This window comes from Papio anubis, chromosome 9, assembly GCF_008728515.1.
Source record: "Papio anubis isolate 15944 chromosome 9, Panubis1.0, whole genome shotgun sequence".
NCBI classification, from domain to species: Eukaryota; Metazoa; Chordata; class Mammalia; order Primates; family Cercopithecidae; genus Papio; species Papio anubis.
In genome coordinates this window covers 114,075,330-114,099,782 of record NC_044984.1, presented here as the reverse complement: position 1 = coordinate 114,099,782, position 24,453 = coordinate 114,075,330, and the positions used below count along the sequence as shown (strand labels likewise).

General features: G+C 43.1%; 1 protein-coding gene across 10 annotated transcripts in view; it reads left to right on the top strand.

The window, feature by feature from the left end:
* The window catches only part of CIT (citron rho-interacting serine/threonine kinase), a 195,613-nt gene that overhangs the window by 108,195 nt on the left and 62,965 nt on the right, over nt 1–24,453 (top strand). For 7 of the 10 annotated variants that reach the window (XM_009181810.4, XM_017946243.3, XM_017946242.3 and 4 more), the window contains 6 exons: nt 1,546–1,671; nt 5,330–5,425; nt 11,626–11,742; nt 14,002–14,111; nt 15,153–15,327; nt 20,394–20,591. In XM_009181810.4, the coding sequence (XP_009180074.1) occupies nt 1,546–1,671; nt 5,330–5,425; nt 11,626–11,742; nt 14,002–14,111; nt 15,153–15,327; nt 20,394–20,591 (822 nt within the window). The remainder of the gene's footprint in view (nt 1–1,545; nt 1,672–5,329; nt 5,426–11,625; nt 11,743–14,001; nt 14,112–15,152; nt 15,328–20,393; nt 20,592–24,453) is intronic. The other 3 variants (XM_009181812.4, XM_009181811.4, XM_021923019.2) reach the window with 1 other exon arrangement.

The following is a 24,453-nucleotide window of genomic DNA, read 5'->3' as shown; positions in this document are numbered from 1 at the left end:
CTTCCCTCTGTTTTTTCCTCGTCTTTCCCCTCCGTGATATTAATAGCATATTAATTTTCAAGACTTCACCTATTACCTGCGTGTCAATGACTCTCAGATCTATATTTTTAGGCCTCTTCTCTACTTTAAATTCTTTGTTGTTGTTGTTGTTGTTGAAATCATTTGTATAATTTTACCAGAACCACATGAGTGCCTTTTCATTGTAAAAAACTTAGTACAGAAGAATACAGGATAAAAAGCAATTCTTCGCCTTTACTCATATCTGCCTCCTCTGCCCCTTGGTGTTTGTCCCACAGAAGGGGCATGCCATAGTTGATTTCACCCTCCTCCTATTGCTGGGTCTTTTGCTTTTCCCTGTTACATTCTTGATGTGAACCTCCTGGTACATGTCTCTTTCGGGCCATCCTCACCCACATTTGTCTGCATATCCCCCAGCTCCTCTACATTCCAACTGAGTGTCTGAATGGTGCATCAGATTTAGAACGAACTCAGTCTCTTCCCCGGCAAGCTTGGTTTCCCTTCTCACCTTCCTCATGCCAGGCAGGGCCACCATCATTCATCTGGTCATTCCAGGCTTCAAACCTTGGTGTCCTTTCCTTTTCTCTGGACCCTGCTATTCAGTGAGTCCCTCCGTCCTATAAATGCAACCATACATCTCCTGTTCATCTCCTGCTTCCCATTTCTGTAGCCCTCCTTGTAGTCTAAGCCCTCCCCTCTTAGCTGAGCAAATCTAATAATTTCTCGGCCATCTGCCTCCAGCTTCTCCTTCCTTCCAGCTAGTTCCCACAGTGAAAGATTCATGGACCTCAAGAACCAGATTTCTCAGAATTCCCTGCCCCATCCCAAACCTTTCAGGGTTCCATAATGCCCAGGTGTACCCCTGAGCCTGGTACCTGAAACCCTCAACCTTTGACCTTTCTGCTTTTCACCTGCCCTTCCCCTGAACACGTGCTGTGCTGTAGCCATTCCAGGCTTCGCTTGGGGCCCAAACTGGCTCTTGACCACTGCTGTGTTTCTGCTAGTGTGTCTCCTTTTGTCTGAAACATTTCCCCCTCCTCTCCTGTCCTTCCTACTGCAAAACACCATATACCACCCCCCTCCAGAGCTCACACCTCTCTGATGTCTCTGCTCAACTGTCCAATTAAAAGTCCTCTGTCCTGCCTGCAACCTCCTGCGGCACTTTGTACCTCTTTGCTTTATGGTTCTTCCTCATCTTAACCTATATTATGATTATTTATGTTTATCTTATCTCCTCCAAGGGCAGGAATGATGCCATCTTCCTCTGTATTTTCCGTGATGCCTAGCGTGGCACTTTGCAGATAGTAGGTGCTTGGTAAATATTTGAATGAATGAATGCACTCTTGTAACCTACACAACTGAGTACCTGGATTATAGAGTCTTATTTTCTCTACTGTTGCTTCGGGTGCCTGAGGCTTTTCTTCCTGACTCGAGTGTATGCTTCTTGAGGGCTCTTTCCCTCGGTGCAGCTGTTATGCCCATAGCGGTTACTCCATTAAAACTCTCTGATTGATTCATGATCTACAGGAACGTCGCCATTCTCTGGAGAACAAGGTAAAGAGACTAGAGACCATGGAGCGTAGAGAAAACAGACTGAAGGATGACATCCAGACAAAATCCCAACAGATCCAGCAGATGGCTGATAAAATTCTGGTGAGCAGGAATGAAAGTTGCAAAGTTAAAAGATAACAGGTTAGAGGTTGCAAAGGGAAGGGGGTTAGAAGAAGAATTAACCACCACAATAAGGGAGGTATCTCCAAGTAGATGAATTAAGTGAGGTGGTTTCAGCATATACCACATCGTAGAGTAGTATGAATAACCAAATAACGGACATTTCAGCGCTGGTAACAGATCCGTAAATATCATTTTTTTGCTCTTTTTGCTACAGCCTGGCTTTTTTTTTTCTAAAGTAGAACGTGCATCTATCATTTTCAGTACATTTTTATAGGAGTGTTGACATATTTCTATCAGCAGAGCTTTGAATAGCCGTCAACTTTGCAATGACAATTTAAAAAGCTGTAGGGGTTTAGAACTTTAAGACCGAAATTCAGATTCTTGCTTTTAGAGAAGAAAGCAATTAGTCATACAGAATTGTTTTGCTAGGAGTAGTATTTGTCATAGATCCATGTTCACCCACTCACTTTCTCTGCTACAGTTGGTTATTATTATTATTATTTTTTCAATTTCCTTAGATATAGCAGGTCTTTTTTTAGGGTCTATAGTCATCCTGATTCTGTCTCAGGCTCTGATGACCAAATTAACTTGATCAAGGAAGACTCGGGTGGTATTTGCAGATGTGTTGACGTTTTGCCCCTGCCAGGGTGGAAGACAGCACCTCCTTTGAAGGGCTCTCCTTGGACCTCAGTCCCACAGCCAGAAATTTGACATCATGTTTGAGACTCAAGGATGACTTGGAGTCCATTCCTATCCCACCTGGGGAGAGACTCTGAAGTCATTGGTCATTCCTCTCCACCCTAAGGAGGCAAGGTGGTGAGCAGGGTACTTCATCTCTCTCTCTTCACATCACTTCTGGGAAATGAGTCACCAGCAACTGTTGGAATTCCAGAGTGGCCAACTTATAGGTCTATACTTAATACCAAATCAAACTGTTTACAACTTTACATTTCTGTTTGTGTATATTTATAAATATATGGATGTTCTCGAATCAACAGGTAAAAGAAAAATGGGTTAAATTGTTTTGCTATGACACCCAGTCTTTGTATATATGTCTGCACACAAAGACAGATGTGACTGTTAGTCTGCCCTTTCTGTTCTCTTGTTCCGTCATCAAAGTTTCTCTTGGCTATTGTCAAGTGTTTGAATTTTATCATAAATATAAAATCAGATCCCGCTGAGATCCCACCGCTGCTATCCCTTGCTTGGTATAAACAAAGTGGTTAACTCTCTTGTGGTTGCAAAGTGTTTCTCTGTTTAATGGTGATGTGTTCATTCATTCATTCAACAAATATTTAATGAGCTTCTACTATGTGCCAGGCACTGTTCTAGGAGCTGGAAATTTAGCAGCAAACAACAGTATTTGCATAACAGGACTGAAGAGTTGATCCAATACATCTAGAAAATATCTGTTTAAAAAATGACAACAACAACAAAAAATGCCAAACCACCAAGAAGTCAGATTTGTAGAAGATCTGCTCTTCCTAAGGTTCACTTACAATTAAAATGGAGGAGTAGAGAGTTCTGCATTCTTGGATTACGTGTCATAAACTCCCGTTCACAAATAGACCAGAAATTTGGTCTTAAAGTTGTCAGTGTCAGATACCTGAGTTTTTTTTTTCCATCTAATTTTAGATTCTGATTTCCATTCCTGTGCTATCTTATGAAGACTGAAACTGGAAAAAAAATAAAAAAGATGATTATCAAATGATTTCTAACATAAAGGAAAAATAAGCCGATTTCTTTGTCCGAGTGTATCTTGCCACCTGCCGGAGTACCTTTGTGGTTGTGACTTCATTTATTAGAAGGTGCCTTTTGCTCAAGAACCCTGTGCTTAGGCTGCAAAGTATCTAGGACGTGGGCAAAGAGTGGTCCTTAGTACCATTATGTAATGATGATGACTGAGCATAGATCCCCAAATGTCATTGCCTTTAAAATATTTGCTATTCTGATAAGAACTTTCAAAACAGATAATGGTACACTCATTACAGTAGAGTCTTTGGCCTTAATAAAAGAAGTTATTGCAAGAGATCCTTTAGCCAAGTACATACAGAACCTTTTAAAATAGGTTTTTATTAATCCTGTTTATTTTCAACTCTTCAAGATCACATCTGTTGAATTGCGGGAGATCTTGTGCACCTGGTCTTAAGACTGAACTTTAATTGCCCTCAAAGCAAATCCAATGCTTGTAGACTTTAGAATTTCGAAAGCTTAATCACTAACATTTTAAGTGCATGTGAATCTCTAAGTAACTTTTTCACCCCCATTTTATGAACATATCCTATATAATTTCCTCATTCTTCAAAACCCTCATAATTGCTTCCACTTCAAAGAAAAATTTCATAGTAGTATAAAGAGTTGAAAACTTGGAGTAATGACTCGGTATTAGTAATTAACTGATGGGTCCAGATTCATAAGAATTAATATAGATGCAGCTATCTGTACATTTACAGAATGTTTTAGTGAATTGAATGCTGCCTTTTATAAGGTCAGTTTATAAAATATTGGCAAATGAACTGCTATAATTTTCAAGTGAATTACAATTTTGTTTAAAAGCTAGAAACTTGGCCAGGCATGGTGGCTCATGCCTGTAATCCCAGCACTTTGGGAGGCCGAGGCGGGTGGATCACCTGAGGTCAGGAGTTTGAAACCAGCCTGACCAACATGGTGAAACCCTGTCTCTACTAAAAATACAAAAATTAGCCGGGCATGTTGGTGCATGCCTGTAATCCCAGCTACTTGGGAGACTGAGACATATGAGAATTGCTTGAACCCGGGAGGCGAAGGTTGCAGTGAGCCAAGATCGTGTCAGTGCACTCTAGCCTGGGCAACAAGAGCAAAACGCTGTTAAAAAAAAAAAAAAAAAAAAAAAAAAAAAGCTGGACACTTAATAATAAAAGAATTAAGAGAACATTAAATGTAGGCTATTTATATTACTCCAGATTCTCTTCTAATCTTTAATATGTCTGTGTACATTTTTATGTCATTATCAGTGTATTGTATGTTTGTCTTTGTCCCCATTTGCATTGTATCATATGAGCATCACGTCACATGCACATCTACAGATAGTTACATACACCACTTGGTGTCAGTTAAAATAATCATTCAAAACTTGAAGTGCTTGGATTGTAACATTAGTTTTCCTTTTTAGCTAGGGTTCTTGAGCAATAATTCTGTTAATGAGGAAAATACAACGTATTTTTTAAAATCATAATCATATATTAAAATGACTTTTCTCATTTAAGCCTGTCATCACAGTGAAAATGGCCTGAGGTTCAAGATAGTGGTCAGGGCTTTGTCCTGTACTAAACTTTCCAATATTACCTTGTTACTCTTATTTCTCTATGCAAAGATGAAGAGCTGCCTTTGTTTGACCTGTCACACTGACGTATTTGTGGTCTCAGGCCTTACAGCCCACCAGCTATGTGTGTATGTGTGTGCGAATACTTGGACTTGGAAAACCCAGGGCCAAGGCACAGTGGTGGTTTCCTTCCCAAGAGCCTTAGGCTAGTAATGGAGGACCAGATGCCTGTTACCTGTGGTACCTGTACCAAAGTCATATTTCCTGTGAATGTCTAATGTGCATTGGCGGTGTCCTGCCCTCTGCACACCTGACTGTTTTTTCTTTTGTGTCTAGGAACTCGAAGAGAAACATCGGGAGGCCCAAGTCTCAGCCCAGCACCTAGAAGTGCACCTGAAACAGAAAGAGCAGCACTATGAGGAAAAGATTAAAGTAAAGACATTTTCTGATCTTCCCTGGCCTTCCTCTTATAGTAGCATGTAGCTCCCATCTCTTCCTGGGCCCTTGTGGCCACTTCTTGCTAGACCAAAGTTCTGTTTGGGGTGAATACTGTCCTTATTCCATGGTGGGAGATTTCAGAGTGTTACTTACGTGAAGGATTGGAAATATGAAGTTCCAAAAAAAACCTATTTTTTTTTTTTAAAATGTGGTCATCATTTATCTCAATTTCATCTTTAAAATGATTTTTAAACTAATTGTCATTTAATCCGTGATCATTTCTATAATCCTTTTCTTTTTATAATTTTTAATTTTTGTGGGTACATAGTAGGTGTATATATTTGTGGGGTACATGAGATGTTTTGATACAGGCCTGCAATGTGAAATAAGCACATCATAGAGAATGGGGTAGCCTCTCCCCTCAAGCATTTATCCTTTGAGTTACAAATAATCCAATTACATTCTTTAAGTTATTTTAAAATACACAATTAAGTTACTGTTGACTATAGTCACCCTATTGTACTCTCAAATACTAGGTCTTGTTCATTCTATTTTTTTGTGGCCATTGACCATCCCCACCTTTCCTACAACCCCTTCTACGCTTCCCAACCTCTGTTAACCATCCTTCTATACTCTATGTCCGTGAGTTTAATTAAGTTGATTTTTAGGTCCCATAAATAAGTGAGAATATGGGATGTTTGTCCTTCTGTGCCTGGCTTATTTCAGTTAATATAATGATCTCCAGTTCCATCCATGTTGTTGCAAATGACTGGATCTCATTCCTTTTTATGGTTGAATAGTACTCCATTGCTGTATCTGTACCACATTTTCTTTCTTTTTTTTTTTCCCTTCAACTTTTAAGTTCTGGGGTACATGTTCAGGATGTGCAGGTTTGTTACACAGGTGAACAACATGTGCCATGGTGACTGGCTGCACAGATCAACCCATCACCTAGGTCTTAAGCCCAGCATGCATTAGCTATTCTTCCTATCTTTCTGATGCTCCCCCTACCCCAGCCCTGCCGACAGGGTTTGTGTTGTTCCCTGCCCTGTGTCCATATACCACATTTTCTTTATCCATTCATCCGCTGATGGACACTTGGGGGGGTCGTTTCCAAATCTTAGCTATTTTAAATAGTACTGCAGCAAACATGGGAGTGCAGATATCTCTTTGATATACTGATTTCCTTTTCTTTCCTTTCCAGCAGTGGGATTGCTTGATCATATGGTAGTTCGATTTTTCTTTGGCTTTTTCTTTAAAATTTTACTTTACCTTTAATTTTTCTGAGGCTTACTGTATTGTGTCCAAATGTGGATTTCTTGGCTAGGTGTGGTGGCTCATGCCTATAATCCTAGCACTTTGGGACTTTGGGAGGCCGAGACGGGTGAATCACTTGAGTCTAGGAATTTAAGACTAGCCTGGGCAACTTGGTGAGACTCCTGTCTCTACAAAAAATACAAAAACTAGCTGGGTGTGGTGGCACGCACCTGTAGTTCCAGCTACTTGGGAGGCTGGGATGGGAGAATTGCTTGAACTTGGGAGGTGGAGGTTGCAGTGAGCTGAGATTGCACCACTTCACTCCAGCCTGGGGGACAGAGTGAGACCCTGTCTCAAAGAACAAAAAAAAAAAAAAAAAAAAAAAAAAAAATTTTTTTTTTCTTATCTTACTCTGCTTGAGATTTACTGGACTTTAAAATATATATATTATTATTATTATTTTTTTTAGAGACACAGTCTTGCTCAGCACAGTAGACTCAGGTGATCTTTCCACCTCAGCCACCCAAGTAGCTGGGACCATAGGCAACATGACACCATACCTGGCTATTTAAAAAATATTTTTTTGTAGAGATGGGGCCTCCTAGGCTTTTGAATAGATTCATATCTTTTTATTTACTCTAGAAAGTTAGTGGTCATTATATCTCAAATATTGTCTCTTCCCCTTCTCTCTTTTCCTTTTAAGAATTTGATTGGGGTTGGGTGCAGTGACTCACGCCTGTAATCCCAGCACTTGGGTGGCAGAGGCGGGTGGATCACCTGAGGTCAGGAGTTCAAGACCAGCCTGGCCAACATGGTGAAATCCCGCTTCTATTGGGTGGCAGAGGCGGGTGGATCACCTGAAGTCAGGAGTTCAAGACCAGCCTGGCCAACATGGTGAAACCCCGCCTCTACTAAAAATACAAAAATAATTATCCAGGCGTGGTGGCGTGCACCTGTAGTCCCAGCTACTTGGGAGGCTGAGACAGGAGAATCTCTTGAACCCAGTGAGGAGAGGTTGCAGTGAGCCGAGATTTCACCACTGCACTCCAGCCTGGGCGACAGAGTGAGACTCTGTCTCAAAAAAGAAAAAAAAAGAATTTGTTTGGGCATCAGTTAGATCAGCTTCAATTTAGCCTTTTAAAATATTTTCTATTTCTTTGTTTCTTTGTGCTACATTTTGGGTAGGTTCTTCTGACATATTTTCCAATTTGTGAATTCTTTCTTAGCTGTGTCTAATCTGCTGTTCCACTCAGTTTTTTTCTTTTCTTTCTTTTTTTTTTTTTTTTTTTGAGACAGGATCTCACTCTGTTACCCAGGCTGGAGTGCAGTGGTGCAGTCATAGCTCACTGCAACCTGGGCTTAAGCAATCCTCCCACCTCAGCCTCCTGAGTAGCTGGGACTATAGGTGCATGCCACCATGCCTGGGTAATTTTAAAATTTTCTGTTGAGTTTTAATTTCGGTTGTTATATTTTTTACTTCTAGACATTCTATTTGGGTCATTCCCAAGTTTGCTAGATTATTTAAAACAATCATCTTCTGTTCTGTGCATTCATTTTCAAGCCTAACTTTTCTTTCTTTAAATGTATTGAGCATAGTTATTTTATCATCTGTACCTGACAACTCCACTATGTGAAGTATTTGAAGGTCTGTTTCTGCTCTGTTGTTTCTCTTGGTTCTTTGTCATGGTGACTGTTTTATTTTCCTTGGAGAATTATTAATGGAAATTCTTTGAGGCCTTGGATGAAATGTGTGCCCACCTTGGTGGGTGATCGGGGGCTCTCATTGCTGCCTTTTCTTGACCACTGAGGCTATAAAAACTGAAACTCAAGTTCATTTGTTTCAGTAAATACCTCAGGTTAAACCCTTCTTACTTCTCCCTGCTTCTGTTTTACTTAGTTTTTGGTAATTTCTTACTCTCTTGCCAACTTGTAGGTGCTTTTGGGAAAATGTTTTTTATATTTTATTTAGCATTTTTAATCATTTTCAAGAGAAGGGCTGGCCTGACATGTAGCCCACTATGCTGTTAGAAATGGTTGCCACTCCATCAATTTCCTTTTAAAATCACATCTCATTTTCATTATGATTTGGATCAAGCCTTTAATTCATTCTTATGTTCTTGAGAATCAGATGCTGTTTATTATATCTTGAATATTGTCACTTCCCCTTTCCAACCAGACATTGAAGGGGGATTTCAATTTTTGTGGTGATCTTGTTATTGATTTGGTTGGTATTCTCAAAGAGTTGAGTGGTCCTTTCTCGGAGAATCTAACATGTACATGCTTACACAGCATCATCACCATCACCACCCTGGCATCTTTTACCCCAGTGTTATTTTTGGTTGTTTTTCAGTAAAAGAAATATAGGAGGCCAGGCACGGTGGTTCACATCTGTAATTTCAGCACTTTGAGGGGCCGGGGTGGGCAGATCACTTGAGTCCAGGAATTCGAGACCAGCCTGTGTAACAAAGTGAGACATCCTTCTCATCTTGTCTACAAAAAATACAAAAATTAGCCGGGCAGGTGGTACACACCTGTAGTCCCAGCTACTTGGGAGGCTGAGGTGGGAGGATCGGTTGTGATCAGGAGGTTGAGGCTGCAGTGAGCCACGGAAAGACATATGGGGAAACAACCCAGAAATGACCCCAAAGTGTTCTCCTGTGACCCCTAGTACTTCAATTTTTAGAAAATTATGAGAATGTATACAGTAGTCCACTGGCATCTTTGCATGATGAAATTAACCCTTTGTAAAACATATTCTACGATTTGGTGATGATATTGATGTTCCTATCAAAAGCCATATTCTATCTTAAATTGATTTAGATGTCTTTAGTGGAATCTCTTATTTCAAATAAATGTTTTGCTCCCCTTCTCCCCCATACATCTTGTTCATCTTTCTGCCAGTTGAACACTATGAAAGCTAAGAGAGATCCATATGTTCCTTTATTTATCTGTTTATTGTTTTGAGACAGGTTCTTACTCCATCACCCAGGGTAGAGTGCGGTGGCGTGATCATAGCTCAGTGGGACTTTGAACCCCCGGGCTCAAGCAATCCTCCCATCTTATCCTCCTGAGTAGCTGGGATTACAGGTGCACAACACCATGCCCAGCTAATTACTATTTTTTATACTTTTTGTAGAAATGGGGTCTTGCTATGTTGCCCAGGCTGGTCTCAGAGTTCTGTCCCCAAGCGATCTCTACCCGTGTCAGCCTCCCAAAGTGCTGTAGTTACAGACATGAGCCACCATGCCTGGCCTAATGCATACATTCTTGATGGAAGCCTATCCCTTCTAGCTCATACTTACCTCTTATCGGTATCCTTCTTGACCAAAGTTGAGGTCTTATTTTGAGCAGAGCCATCCTGAAAATGTATTTCATTGCTTTAGCACCTCAAAAAAATAAAGAGCATATGTGGTCTAGATATTATGTGGTCTCTGCTAACTTCTAGATGGAAAGAAATTTGTTTTATAGATCCCGAGGAATGTCAGGGAAAGATCTTTCTTCCCTACTGGAATCTTTATGAAACCATTTCTTTTTAGCCTGTTCTGCTTTGTGTTTCCTGTTCCAGCCTCTATCAGGCCATTTTAGTAATAATTATGATCATACCCTTGATTCTACCCTGTTCTTGCTCGTAATTTTAGAATCATGCTCAGACATCCAAGAGAGTATCGTTTTGAGCTTCTTCCTTTCTCTCATGACCCTGTTCCCACCTTTTGGTCTTCTCTCTCAACTTCCATTCTATTTTTTTTCATCAGTCAGTTCTAGTTTAAAGACCTCTTTGAAATCTGCTCTTTCCTTTCTTTCTCCTGTGGACTCCCTCCCCGCTGACTGGCTCTTTTTAGGGGTGATGTCCCCATGAGCTGTGACAGTCCTTTCACAATAGACATTGTGGGAAAGGCAGATTTTAGCCCTATATGTGACCCCAGCTCTTTCAGCTTTATTCCCAGGATCCTGTTGTCCTTCTTGATGTCATTGGCGTTCTTTGGAAAAGCAGAATGGAGCCTCTGTGGTGAGAAATGTAGGGCTGTGGTCAAAGGCTCGGGCATGTTATGATGTTGTCTTCTTTTTTCCTTCCTTTTTGCTTGTTGTTTTGGCAACTCGTAGAGCTGTGTGTGCCCCAAAGAACATTAGATCAGGTTGGCAATTGGTGATACCATTACTGTTTTATGTTTCCTCTTGGGAACAGTAGGTGCTTACAGTGGCATTCTGAGCCCTGAGAACACATGATCTCTCTTCCCCTGGGAAAGGTTTCTTTTCCCAGTGTCTTTTCTTTTCTCCCCCTAGTTGGATCAGAGGAAAGAACCAGGGAAAGAGGCATTTTTTTTCTTTCTTTTATGTTGTCTTTTTAATCTGTTGACCGTCCACTTACGTTATTGGTGGCCACAGTCCTCTTGTCCCTGGTTGTTTCTGAGCATCATCCTTGGTCACATAGACTTCCTCTGTCTTCGGCTTCTCTCCCGCTTGCACACAGCCCAGGAGTGTCTAGAATTAATTTGTATAAATTAGGAGTGAGGAATATTCTGAAAACTACGGGTGTACTGGCGAAGAAAAAGTTGTCCCCAGGTAATATCTGCAGATTATAAGAAATTTATTCTCTAGGTCTGGATCTAGAGCAACCTTGTTTCCCCCTCCTCTCTCATTCTGGAGTCTGCCTCATTTTGAATGTATCTCTCTGGTCTTTGGGCTGCTGATTTTAAAATAAATTCTTAGTTCAAGTCAATGTGTTACTTGCCATTGGATGGTAATATTTGACTTTTTAATCTTATCCTGGTTGATAAGCGGACTCCCAGTTTTTGCCTTCTCTTTGCCCCAGAATTTGGAGACCTCGGGCCTCTCTCCTGCTTTTCTCCTCTTTCCTAGATTTTCTCAAGTGTCCCCGTTTAGTCTTCCCTGCTCAGCTTGGCTCCTGAGAACATTTGCTTCTTCTTTTGTTTTTGTAGGTGTTGGACAATCAGATAAAGAAAGACCTGGCCGACAAGGAGACGCTGGAGAACATGATGCAGAGACACGAGGAGGAGGCCCATGAGAAGGGCAAAATTCTCAGCGAACAGAAGGCGGTAGGTAGAAGGAGTTGCCAAGCCAGTGTTCAAAGAAGGGTTTTTGAAATATGCCAAGAATCACACCCCTGATAAGACTCTATTTCACCTGGTGAAATTCCTTCTGTTGAATCCTGTGGAGTTGTTGGTAATAGGATGCTTTCTTTGAAACTGTTTGCTTTCCTAAAAGCAACCAAGGTGGTGGCTGTGGATGGCCCGTTTTGTGTTTTTCAAGAACTCATGCGATTCTACTATCTGCTAAAATACTGTCCTTCTAAATGCCCCTGAGAAAATGGCCAGTGGCTCTTGGTCTTCCTGCATTTTTTTTTTTTTTTTTTTTTTTTTGAGGTGGGGTTTTGCTCCGAAGCCCAGGCTGCAATGTGGTGGTGCAGTCATGGCTCACTGCAGCCTCCAACTCCTGGGCTCAAGTGATCCTTCTACCTCAGCTTCCCAAGTAGCTGGGACTACAGGTGCGTGCCCCCATGCTCAGCAAATTTTTAAGTTTTCTGTAGAGACAAGATCTTGCTGTGTTGCCCAGGCTGGTCTCAAACTTCTGGCCTCAAGCAATCCTCCTATCTTGGTCTCCCAAAGTGCTGGGATTATAGGCCACCACTCCTTGCCCTACACTTCTGTTCTTTTTACTTGCCTGTTTATCTCTTTTCTAATCCACATAGGCAGTTGTTTCAGAAACTTGTTGCCCCTAAGGTTTACCTGTGGTGCTTATCTATCTGCACCCCACCAAGACTTACCATATCAGAATCTTTTTTTTTTTTTTTTTTTTTGAGATGGAGTCACCCAGGCTAGAGTTCAGTGGCATGATTTCAGCTCGCTGCAACCTCTGCCTCCCAGGTTCAAGTGATTCTCCTGCCTCAGCCTCCCGAGTAGCTGGGATGACAGGCGTGTGCCACCGCACCCGGCTCATTTTTGTATTTCTAGTAGAGACAGGGTTTCACTATGTTGACCAGGCCAGTCTTGAACTCCTGACCTCAAGTGATCTGCCCACCTCCGCCTCCCAAAGTGCTGGGATTACAGGTGTGAGCCACTGCACCCAACCCCACATCAGGATCTCTGAGGGAAGATCCTAGGATATTAAATTTTTAGTCAGTACCCCCACACCCCAATTCTTATGATTCATTAAGTTGGGAAAACTTTGCTGCAGAGCAGCTGTCCCCCACCTTTTTAGCACCAGGGACCAGTTTTGTGGAAGACAGTTTTTCCACAGGGGTGGGGGGATGGTTTTGAGATAAAACTGTACCACCTCAGACTATCAGGCATTAAGGCATTAAATTCTTTTTTTGTTTTGTTTGTTTGTTTGTTTGTTTGTTTTTGAGATGGAGTCTTGCTCTGTCGCACAGGCTGGAGTGCAGTGGCGCGATATCTGCTCACTGCAACCTCCACCTCCTGAGTTCAAGCGACTCTCCTGCCTCAGCCTCCTGAGTAGCTGGAATTACAGGCATGCGCCACTGCACCCGGCTAATTTTTGTATTTTTGGTAAAGACAGCGTTTCTCCATGTTGGCCAGGCTGGTCTCGAATTCCTGACCTCAGGTGACCCGCCTGCCTCGGCCTCCCAAAGTGCTGGAATTACAGGCTAAGCCACTGTGCCCGGCCCGAGGCATTCGATTCTCGTTAGGAGTGCGTAACCTCGATCCCTCGCTTGTGCAGGTCATGATGGGGCTCACACTCCGAGGAGAATCTAATGCCACTGATCCCATAGGAGGTAGGGCTCAGGCAGTAATGCTCACTCACTGGCTGCTCACCTCATGCTGTGCAGACTGGTTCATAACAGGTGGCAGACCGATAATGGGGTACTGGTCTGTGGCCCCCGGGGTTGGAGACCCCTGCTGTGGAGTCTAGAGCAATAGTGGCTGGGTGACAAGGAATCACTCAGAAAATGACAGTCCTCGGGGTGATGATAAATACGAATGTGCAGATTTGAGTTAGAGACTCTTGCAGGCCCAGGTCACATGCAGATGAGATGGGGTTTAACAAGGCTTGATTACTCACAGGACGTTAGGTTCCTGAATAGGTCCTTATGTCTGTTTTAAATGCAAGCCACTTAACCAGTGTGGGGAGATTTCATCACTGAAAAAACAACCAAGTACCATCCATTTGAGTGGTACCATCTGTGATCCTCAGAGTACAGACGAGTTGAGAGCCTTGTTAGCTCTAGTCAAATTGCCGTCATTTCAGGTGAAACTTTTACCCTGGCCTGCACTGCCCCTATTACTCCTGTTCTGGTATAACTGTGTGTGAGGTTTCATAGGTGCCCTGTGTTTCAGATGATCAATGCTATGGATTCCAAGATCAGATCCCTGGAACAGAGGATTGTGGAACTGTCTGAAGCCAATAAACTTGCAGCAAATAGCAGTCTTTTTACCCAAAGGAACATGTAAGTATTCAAATTCTAACTGCCTACGTTATTATACTTTGGTCTTCTCTCCTGTGGCATAAACTGCCTTCTTCTGTCTGATGGAGCTGGAGTGGATTGAATGACTTCTGTAGCTCAGCCCAGCCCTCGGATACATCATTTTGCCCCGTCTTAAGTGGTCTCACTCTGCCACTTTTGAGTCGGGTTTTCTTAAATGCCTTCAATTACCATCACATTATAGAGTGTTTTGCTCTCTCTAATGAGGTTATTTATAATTTGCTTGTGGAAAGCTGAGTTCTTGTTCCCCAGACTTGCGTCCTGTAATTAGTAAGAGGTGAAATTGTGTGTGTCCAGTTGGGCCATCCATTTAGTTGTCACTAGGTTAGACCCTTGGGAAGGAAGTTTGGGGTTCAGCAAGGACTGTGTTCCAGGAGCACTTTGATCTGAATCTTTTTCCCCGAAGAATTACAATCTCCAGGACTTTTTGTCCCCCTTGGGTTTCTCTCTTCAGAGAGCTCCCAAAATAGTCCCATCTTAATCTAAACCAGCTTAGTAGGCTGTGTTTTGGGTCTTTGAGTCGTTCTAGTTTTGATACTTCTAAGCAGTTTGCTGGAGAGGTGAGGAAGATCTACAGAGAACTAGAAGGAATACCACTCTTTCTCCTTGTTGCTCCTTTTTCTCCAGGGCCTGCCTTCATGAGTTACTGCGGTGCCCTTGTACAGTAATCTATGGAGGCCCCTTTCTGTCCCTACATAGACTCAAAGAAGAAATAAACAGGCCTGTCAAAGGAGTGAAATGTTAGTATCTCTTGCATCCCCCTGGACATTACTTAATCCCATATGTGAGGGACTGACACTGAGTGGTGATGAGTAAATGGTCCCCACGTTCATCATGCCAGGATCGTGCTTATGAGGACAGATCAGGAGACAGCTAACCCAGGAAGGCCCTAGTCCACTTAGTGAGGACACATGTCTAACTCCATGTCCATCTACCTTCCACGGAAACAGGCTCAACTCTAACGAGACTGTGATTTTGTTTGGATCCTCCCACCACCCCCACTAGGAAGGCTCAAGAAGAGATGATTTCTGAACTCAGGCAACAGAAATTTTACCTGGAGACCCAGGCTGGGAAATTGGAGGCCCAGAACCGAAAGCTGGAGGAGCAGCTGGAGAAGATCAGCCACCAAGACCACAGTGACAAGAATCGGCTGCTGGAACTGGAGACAAGACTGCGGGAGGTGAGAGCGGGGGTGATCTCCTGGGAGGATTTGCTGGGCAATTCGGGCTCTGAACAAGCCAGCTTTCAAGCACAAATCAATATGTATACAAGAGACATTGTGCTTGGTGGTTAAGGGGGCAGACTTGAGGCAGGAAAAGGGTCTGGAGGCAAGGAACCTAAGGCCAATTCATGCTGAATCAAGGAAAAACACCAAGCTTTAGGGGCAGGGAATCTGAGGCCCTTGTGCTAACCTCTTTTTTTTTTTTTTTTTGTGAGAGAGAGAGTCGTGCTCTGTTGTCCAGGCTGGAGTGCAGTGGTGCAATCTTGGTTCACTTCAGCCTCCGCCTCCCGGGTTCAAGCAATTCTCGTGCCTCAGCTTCTCAAGTAGCTGGGACTACAGGCTCCTGGCACCACACTCAGCCAATTTTTGTAGAGACAGGGTTTTGCCATGTTGGCCAGGTTGGTCTTGAACTCCTGACCTCAAGTGATCCACCCGCCTCAGCTTCCCAAAGTGTCGGGGTTACAGGTGTGAGCCACTGCACCTGGCCAATTTGTGCTAGCTTTCTAAAAGAGAAGACACCAGGGTCCGCGGGCAGGGAACCCAAGGCCCATTCCTGCTGACTTCCCAGAGCTGGATCAAAAGGAAAACACTTGGGGCTAGGGACAGGCAACCTAAGGCCAATTAATGCAAACTTCCTAAAGCTGAACCAAAAGGAAAATCCGAGCCCCCACCCCATCTCCCCACGCCCCAGTAGCAAAAGATGGAAGAGGCTCCTCTCCCTGCAATGCTCTCCTTTCCACCATTGCTCAGATGGAAAGGGAGAGCACCTTGGATGGGCCAAGGAGGGAGTATCCCTTCGTCTGCATAGGGCGCCAGTTCACCTCAGCCTTTAATTAGCCACAGACCAAATCCTTTATTCAGATAAGGAGTAACCAGTAGGAACCCCAAAAGGAGTACTTAAAACCCAGAAAACTTTGTAACTGGGTCCTGAGCCACTTGCTGGGGCCGCTCCCACCCTGCGGAGTGCTTTCTTGCTTTCATAGATACCTGTTTTCGCTGCTTCATGCCTGTGTTTTGTTCCTTTGTTGCTTTGTGCATTTTGTCCAATTCTTTGTTCAAAATAGACAAATTAGACCCCAGGCCCTCCTTCTGGTAACAGACTGGGCCATGGGGATCTGGGTTAGAATTCCACCTCAACTTCTTACTGGTTTTGTGACCTCTTACTAGTTCTGCAAGCTGCCTCATCTCTGCTGGGCTTCAGTTTCCTCATCTGTAAAATGTCAGTGATAATGTATCTCCTTTATAGGGTCCCGTGGGGAGTGTGTCAGTTTGTGACTCTGTCAAATGGGAGCAGGGCAATTCCTCCTTTATCAAGACGTAATGACAGCCCCGTGACCTAGTCAGAGCTTAGCCGTGGTGGCCCAGTGCTGGTGGCAGAGGTCTGTCTCAAGTGACAGTGGGAGATTAAAAGACAAAACCAAATTCAGGTGTGATTGATGAAAGGTAGCTCTCTTCAAAAGAACCAGGAAGCTGGGAAGAGTGACCAGGTTCTGGAAAGGAAAATATAACAAACTGGGTTGTAGACATGTTGAGGTTGATGGAAGCCATAAGGTTACATTTATGTAGTCACTGTATATTTGTCAAATGCCTGCTGTGTGCCGATTTGTAGCCTGGGTCTACAGTGGTGACAAGACAGACCTGTTCCTGACATGAGGGCTTTCAGCCTAGCGGCAGGGTTTGCTGGCACCAGCAGAGAGACAGCTGGAGTTCAGGAGAGTGGTTGTTGGAAGCTGGACACCCAGGCTGGGAGGGAAGACAGAGTGTCTCATGTAAAATAGTTGCTCAAATATTTGTGATGGAGTTCTTCAAAAAGCAGATGATCTTTCTTAAGGAAGGTCGTGTTAAGCAGACAGTGGTCTGAGGTCTAAGCCTTGGGTAATACTCATGTTTATGCATGTCTTTATTTGTCTTGGAGTATTAAAATGAAGTCATTTCTCCAAGGGGCAGTAAAAATGTGTTATCTCATGTTTTTTAGGGGTTGTCAAGGTGTGGACTCCTCTATTAGGGTCAGCTGGAGTGTCTGGTTTTATTTTTCATTTTTTGTAGTGATGGGGTCTTGCTATGTTGCCCAGGCTGGTCTTGGGCTCCTGGCTTTATTTATTTATTTATTTATTTATTTTTCTTTTATTATTTCTTAGGTCAGGATATCTCAGAAGGAGGACACCTGACTTTAAGCAGTCCTCCCTCCTTGGCCTCCAAAGTGCTGGGATTACAGGCATGAGCCTGAAGCCTTAGGCGACGGTTCAACTTTTATTATCCAGGCTATACTTTTACTCTTCTGTAAGTTTAACAGCAAGATCACGGGAGAGTTGCCCTTAAGGTTGTGAGTCTAAACAATCCAGATGGACTTCTCTAGCTTGGGGGCCTTGACTGGCTGTCTCTTGCCTTCCCTTTGCACAAATGTTCCTCTTAGGAGCCTGCTCTGCTGCTGTAGCTCATCTGGGCTATTAAAGTGTCCCAGGGAAGCTGTTGTTTTTCACTTGAATCAGTAGAGCCAGCCCCTCAAGGATGGTAGGAGAAACTTCAGACGTTTCACGAGAGGTTCAGGCTCTATATTCTCCCTGGGAATTTTGGAGTTTAGCTCTAAATATAATGAGATCAGTTCCTCTTCTTTTGGCCACATGCTGCTACTGAGATTGAGGGCAGAGGCCTCCACCTGGAGTTTGATCCACCTTAAAGGACCCTGGGCCTTCCCCCAACTTTGTGTGCGCAGCATTAGCTCTTCTCTAGCCAGGTGTGTGGAGTTGCAAAGATGCAGGCTCCTGGGTTCTTCCTTCATTGTATAGCATCCGGCTCCCGCTCTTCCTATTGAGTCACTGTCACCTGCCTCTCTTGGTTTTGCCAAGTGGTGTCAGAAGAATTTTCAGGCTTGCTAGTAGAGGCCCACCCTGCTGTGACTGCTGGTGTTTTAGTAAGACAGAAGGGTTCAGTGTTTACCCTGTACATGGTCAAGTGCAATGGTCAGGACACGTAGGGATGTTGCAGGAATGTAGCAACATGTTACATGGACTCTTGAGCCAGACTTTCTGAGTTTGAATGTCAGTCTTGCCTTTTTTATAGCTTTTTACAACTGTGTGACATTTGCTCAGTTACCTAATCTCTCAGTGCCACAGTTTGCTTATCTGTAAAATGGAGGTAATGTAGTACCTCCTTCAGTGAGTTGTTCTGAAACTGAAATGAGTTAATGCAGGGCCCAGTGTGTTGTGAGGACCGTATTTGCTGCTGTCACATCGTCATCATCACCATCATCACTAGAGAGAGATAATAGCCGTGGCTTCAGCTGTCACTGATTTGTTAAGGCTTCCCGGATCTAGGTTGCCAATCCAGACCTTTCTTTTGAGTTTCTGACCTGTTGTCTTAGTAGACATTAGACATCTCCATTTGGATGTCTCCCACGGGGCTCAATTTCAACATGTCAAGACAGAATTTCTTATCTTTTGCCTCAAACTGGCTCTTTCTCTCCTATTCCATCATAGCAATGGTCTCATTCTTTGTGTAATTCACCTGTCCAGAAATGTGGGAGTAATCTTTTTTTTCTTTTTTTTTTTGAGATAGAGTCTCACTCTGTCACCCAGGCTAGAGTACAATGGTGCAGTCTCAGCTCACTGCAACCTCTGCCTGCCAGGTTCAAGTGATTCTCCTGCCTCAGCCTCCCAAGTAGCTGGGACTACAGGCGTGCGCCACCATGTCCAGCTAATTTTTTGTTATTTTTAGTAGAGACGGGGTTTCACCCTGCTGGCCAGACTGGTCTCGAACTCCTGACCTCGTGATCTGCCCGCCTCAGCCTCCCAAAGTGCTGGGATTACAGGTGTGAGCCGTTGCACCCGGCCGGGAGTCATCTTTGACTCCCTTATGTCCTTTGTTCTCTACCCCACATCAAATTAACCACTAAATCCTGTTGGTTTTCCAGGTTACATGTTTTGCAAGTGTTTCTTCTCTTCACCCCATGGGCTGTGGGATGTGGGTGCCACCTTTTCTAGGGAGCCTTCTCCAACCCTCTGAAGCTGATGAAAAGGAGGTCTCCTTTTTATTCCCATGGCTTTCAGGGCACAGCTCATCACAGTGTGTTCTTCTTGGCAGTCCCGTTAGACAGTGAGCTCTCTGAGGGCAGCCAGCATCTCTGAGTTGCTTGACATTCATCTTTAGGACCACACTGTCCGTGTTTGTCAGGTCTATAGATGTGCCGTGATCTCCCTCACCCCCATACCTTTGGATGTCTTGCTTCCCCTGCCTGGAATTTTCTTTCTCCTCTTACCTGCTTGTTTGACTCCTGCATATTCTTCAACAGAATTTAACAGATCCAGAGTTAGCTCCTCTGCCCGCGTGCTGTATTCCTGCAACATCCCTGCATGTCCTGACCGTTGCACTTGACCATGATATATGGTCATGGTTGCTTTTCATTTTTCTCCCCACTTGAAGGCAGAGACTGTTTTCATCTCCATATTCCATTTTCCACAGACATTGCTGAGTAAATTTTTGTTAGATGAATGGATGAAAGATTGAATAGATAGGTGGATGGATGAGCAGATGGAGGGAAGAATGATTAACTTCTAATGTGACATTAAAGCAGATTACCTAATGAGGACACATCAGAGAAAGCGTGTTTAAAATAACTAGAATTCAGTCTGTTATTCCATTTACAATAAAATTGAAAAGATGTCCTTGTTACTAATATGATGTTTTTTATATCTGCTTAGCTTTAAATGTTTTTCTAATAAGAGTAATCGTCATCATTTTCATTCGTGATTCTTGCTGTGTGGCTTTTCCTTTTAAAGTCTTCCCAGGCATTTGAATATATGTAAGTAAGGGGTGGTTAGGAGATATAGCCCTTACCTGTTCTTACTCCTGTTGAATTCGGAGATGCATGGAAGTCAGGCCCATTTTGTTGCATTTTCCTCTCCTCTATGGAGTGCTGAGAAGGTGGTTCCAAGACCAGGTTTCAGCTCCAGGTTGAGTAGCAGGTCATGTCTTCACTTTCTCTTTTGTTCAAGCCAACCAAGGGTTTATCTCTCTGTCTCTCTCAGGTCAGTCTAGAGCACGAGGAGCAGAAACTGGAGCTCAAGCGCCAGCTCACAGAGCTACAGCTCTCCCTGCAGGAGCGTGAGTCACAGTTGACAGCCCTGCAGGCTGCCCGGGCGGCCCTGGAAAGCCAGCTTCGCCAGGCAAAGACAGAGCTGGAAGAGACCACAGCAGAAGCCGAAGAGGAGATCCAGGCGCTCACGGTAGGTCTAGGGAGCAACATCTTCAGGTTACTAAAGGCCTCAACTAGAATGAGTGTGGCACTGAGGATATTGGCTCACCCTTAGAAATTCCAGGAGAGAAAACATGATCCACAAAGATATTCAATGGCCAGGAAATTGGCTTACGTAGGCTGCTTCTTCATTGGAAGTAATAGTTAGTATCTTGAAAAGTTCCTCCTTTAGTTATGTATTTTCCTTCTTTTAAAAAAAAAAATCATCATTGTATTTTAAAGTTTGTTTTCAGCCAAAGTCTGTTTACCTTGGTCTTCTACTTTAGTTTTCAATAATCATTTAAAATAATAATAATAATCTTATATCTTACAGTAGTCTTTCTACCATATTTTTATTTTTTGTTTTGGTTTACCTCACCTGTGTTACTTCTTTTTTTTTTTTCAAGCTGTAGGTTCTGCTTCCTGTCTTTTGTATGCATCTGGTATGATCTGGATGGGAAAAATTCTACTGAATGATTCTTTCTCTAAAGGGGACCTGGCTTCCTTGCTCTTTCTGAGAGACTAGTTTACTCAGCTGGAGAGTATTCTCAGGAGGTAGAACTTGGAGCGGGGGTGTTACTGGATTTAAATCTTAGTTCTTTTTAGAAGTCTGAAATGGAATTTTTGTGGGGCCATTTTCCCCACATTTGATCGTTCCCACAGAGACTGACCCAGAATAACAAAACTCACAAAAATCTGGCATGTGAAATGCCAACTTATCAACTTTAAGGGGGAAGTGCAGCTGCCAAGTTGACTAGGGTACTCTGGGTGGCCAATGTTCACATTTTCTTTTTCCCATTCAGGGAAGTATACTTAGAAAACCCTGTTAGTCTTGGAAGGCTCTCTGGAGGACCTAGACTGTGAGCATAGAAGGCCAAATGAGTTTTAATGGCTGGTATCAACCAAGCTCATACATTTCTCATAGTATCATACTGTATCTGCCAAGCAGACAGGCACACACCTGCCTGCTGGTCAGGGTGCCCTCTCCTGTGGGCCATGCACAATACAGCTGATTGGGTTTAGTGTTTCTTTAATAAGCCTTCTAAATAGGTACCTTATTCATTCTGACTCAACTTGGATGCTGTCCCCATTTCCATCAGTGAACATCTCTAAACCTCTCTGATTGGGGTTGCTTCTATAGAATGAATGGCTGTGTACATTCATTGCTTACAATTTACCTAGATGTCATGCACATGTACATCTCTCTCTATCTATCTATCTATCTATCTATCTATCTATCTATCTATCTATCTATCTATCTAACATAGTTTCATTCTTAGAAGTTATTGCCTGTTGTTGCGTTTGGGGATCCCAGTATCTGAACCAAACTGGGAATGTGATCTGACAATGCCAGGGTCTGTATAGGACCAGTCCAAGTATAGTGGCTTCCAGTATGTTTGTGCATCCTAGATTTTCTAGGACTTACACCAAGTTCAGATATTGACTGCACATTTAGGTTCCATAGTCTCTATGAGAACACTTGTTAAATGATGCCACATGCCCCCAATATTTGCTTTGGCAAAAAATAACCACAGTGTGTCTTTGTGTATACTGTCTTGTTTCACAGTGGACTGAAAACCATTTGAAAAGATGCAACACAGTAAAACAGAACAAAATAAGAAACAAAAGGCAAAGAAAAAATAAGTCTGTAGAAGAAAAAATGGAGCTAGGAATGAAGTTGATCTATAAGAGTTCATGCCAACAAGGCCTATAGACTTGCTGGAGTTGGGTGGGTGGAGAGAGAGAGAGAGACAGATAACATTTCTTAGCTTTTAAAGGGAGGCACGTAAATTTCAACCACTATTATATTTAACGCATCGTATATTAATATTTTTCTCCTGTATGAATACCCAACCTCTGAAAGAAAAAGAGCCATCGGTAATTTAATCCATATTTATTAAGCCCTTGCTATGGGCCCAATGCTGTGTCTTTAGCCTTTTCTCCCCAGGGGATTGGTCTGTAATTCCTCAAATCCGTTTATTCCTGAGCAGCTGAGAAGGACACATTTATCTTGCTGCTCCGTTGGAATTGGGAAGGAGGGGTGACTGTGTATCTTATCCTGGCCCTGTTTGGAAGGAAGAGGGCATAAAATAGAGCACGTGTCACTGCTCTTTATCTATGGGGAAATTAGTCCTTTAAATCCTTTCTTGCTGCTGGTTGGAATGTGCTGTGTCTGATGGCTGCTGGAAGCTGAGCACAGCAGCAAGTCACGACTTAATTTAGTTAGATGAGATCACTGCCTCAAAGCATCTTCTTAAAAAAAAAAAAAAGAAACAAACCTCCCTTGGTTTAGAAACTAGGGCTCTATTGCTCTTGCAGATGAAGATGCTGTGGAAAAAACAGGGCTTCTTCAAATGATGGCAGAAGTGCCTTCCTCCAACAGCTGTTTGCAAACCCATCATACGGAAATCCAAACGCCATTTCCATTTGCTTCCGTTCAGTTTCAAGGCTGTGGGCTTTTCCTTCCGCCTTCCCTTGATTATGTTCCATAAACCTGGTTATTGACACCATGTGTTTGTTGCCTGAATGGGTTAGTTGAATTTGTTCTGAAAAACGTCTTTTCCAAGAAAAAGAGAAAATGGTCCCCAAATACCATACTTTTCAGCTTTCTCATTGTTTGAGACCCAAGTTGAGACCATGCACAATCATCAGTCAGATGAAATCAGCTGGATCTCAGATGATCTCCTAGGAGATTTGTGAGTTTCACAGCAGACCGTTTTATCAATAAAAGGGAATAGTCAAATGTGCTATTATTGTTTAATTTTAAGAGGCAGCCATCTCCTAGGCTGTGAAAGGGAGCAGTTACCTTGTTTGGCCTCCATCCCTGGGCCGAATTAGATGGAGCACAGTTAAATTAAAGCTCTCCATTGAAGGGCCTTGGCGGTGCAGCTGGGAGGCCTTTGTTGCCCTTTCTAATGCTTGCCTTTTCTCCACTTTCACTTTACCCATCCTATCAAATTTAAACACAAACATGCTTTTAAGATACTTCAGTACTTATTGCTGGAAAAGAGACATTTCCACCTGAACTTGATATTTAAGACTCCATCTCAAGGGAGAGAATTTGAGTCTGCACACCTTATCGCACACGATGTGTGATGTGGTAGAAGCATCACTCTGAAGAGGACCACTAGGCAAGAGGCATGCTGTGTGCTCTGTATACACCAGCCAGGCCTCACGAACACGTTTTGTGTTTTCGCTTCTCTGTTTTTTTACTGATTCTGTCAAGTGACTAATGTTGAATAATCAAGAGTTGAAACCTCAAGACACTGATGAAAGGAATCCTTCTCCCTGCATAGCGTGATGATGGGATCCCAAAGTCATCCTCTTTGATTTGTTAAAATCATGAGTCAGTGCACGTTCTCATTCTCGTACATAAATATCAAGCCCTCTGTTTAATTAATTAGTAAGCCGACGGCATGATAGCCAAGATGTGAAATCGGGGCATGTAAGGTGACATTCTTGCCTGGTGCCTGTCTTCACCTAGAAAGGGGGTAGGTGCACAGAAGCCGAAGCGTTCTAGAATCCTGACCATGGATCCCAGAAGGTGGTCAGACGTCTACACGCTTGTTTCCTTTCTTCAGTTCTGCAGGTATTTCCTCCCTCAAGGCTACATTGTAATTTACTCTTCTTTCTTCTTCTTGTAACTTTCCTTAAAATTAAGGCATAAATACTTCCAAAAGAAAGTATCTCTCTGGTCTTAGGGCCAGACTGGCTGCAGCCTGTCAGTCCACATTTTTGCCACCCAACTCCTAGGTTAGTGGTTCCTAAAGTGGGTCTGTGGACTCCTGGGTTTCCCAAGATCAGATGGTTTTTTTTCTTTTTTTTTTTTTGAGACAGGGTCTTACTCTGTCACC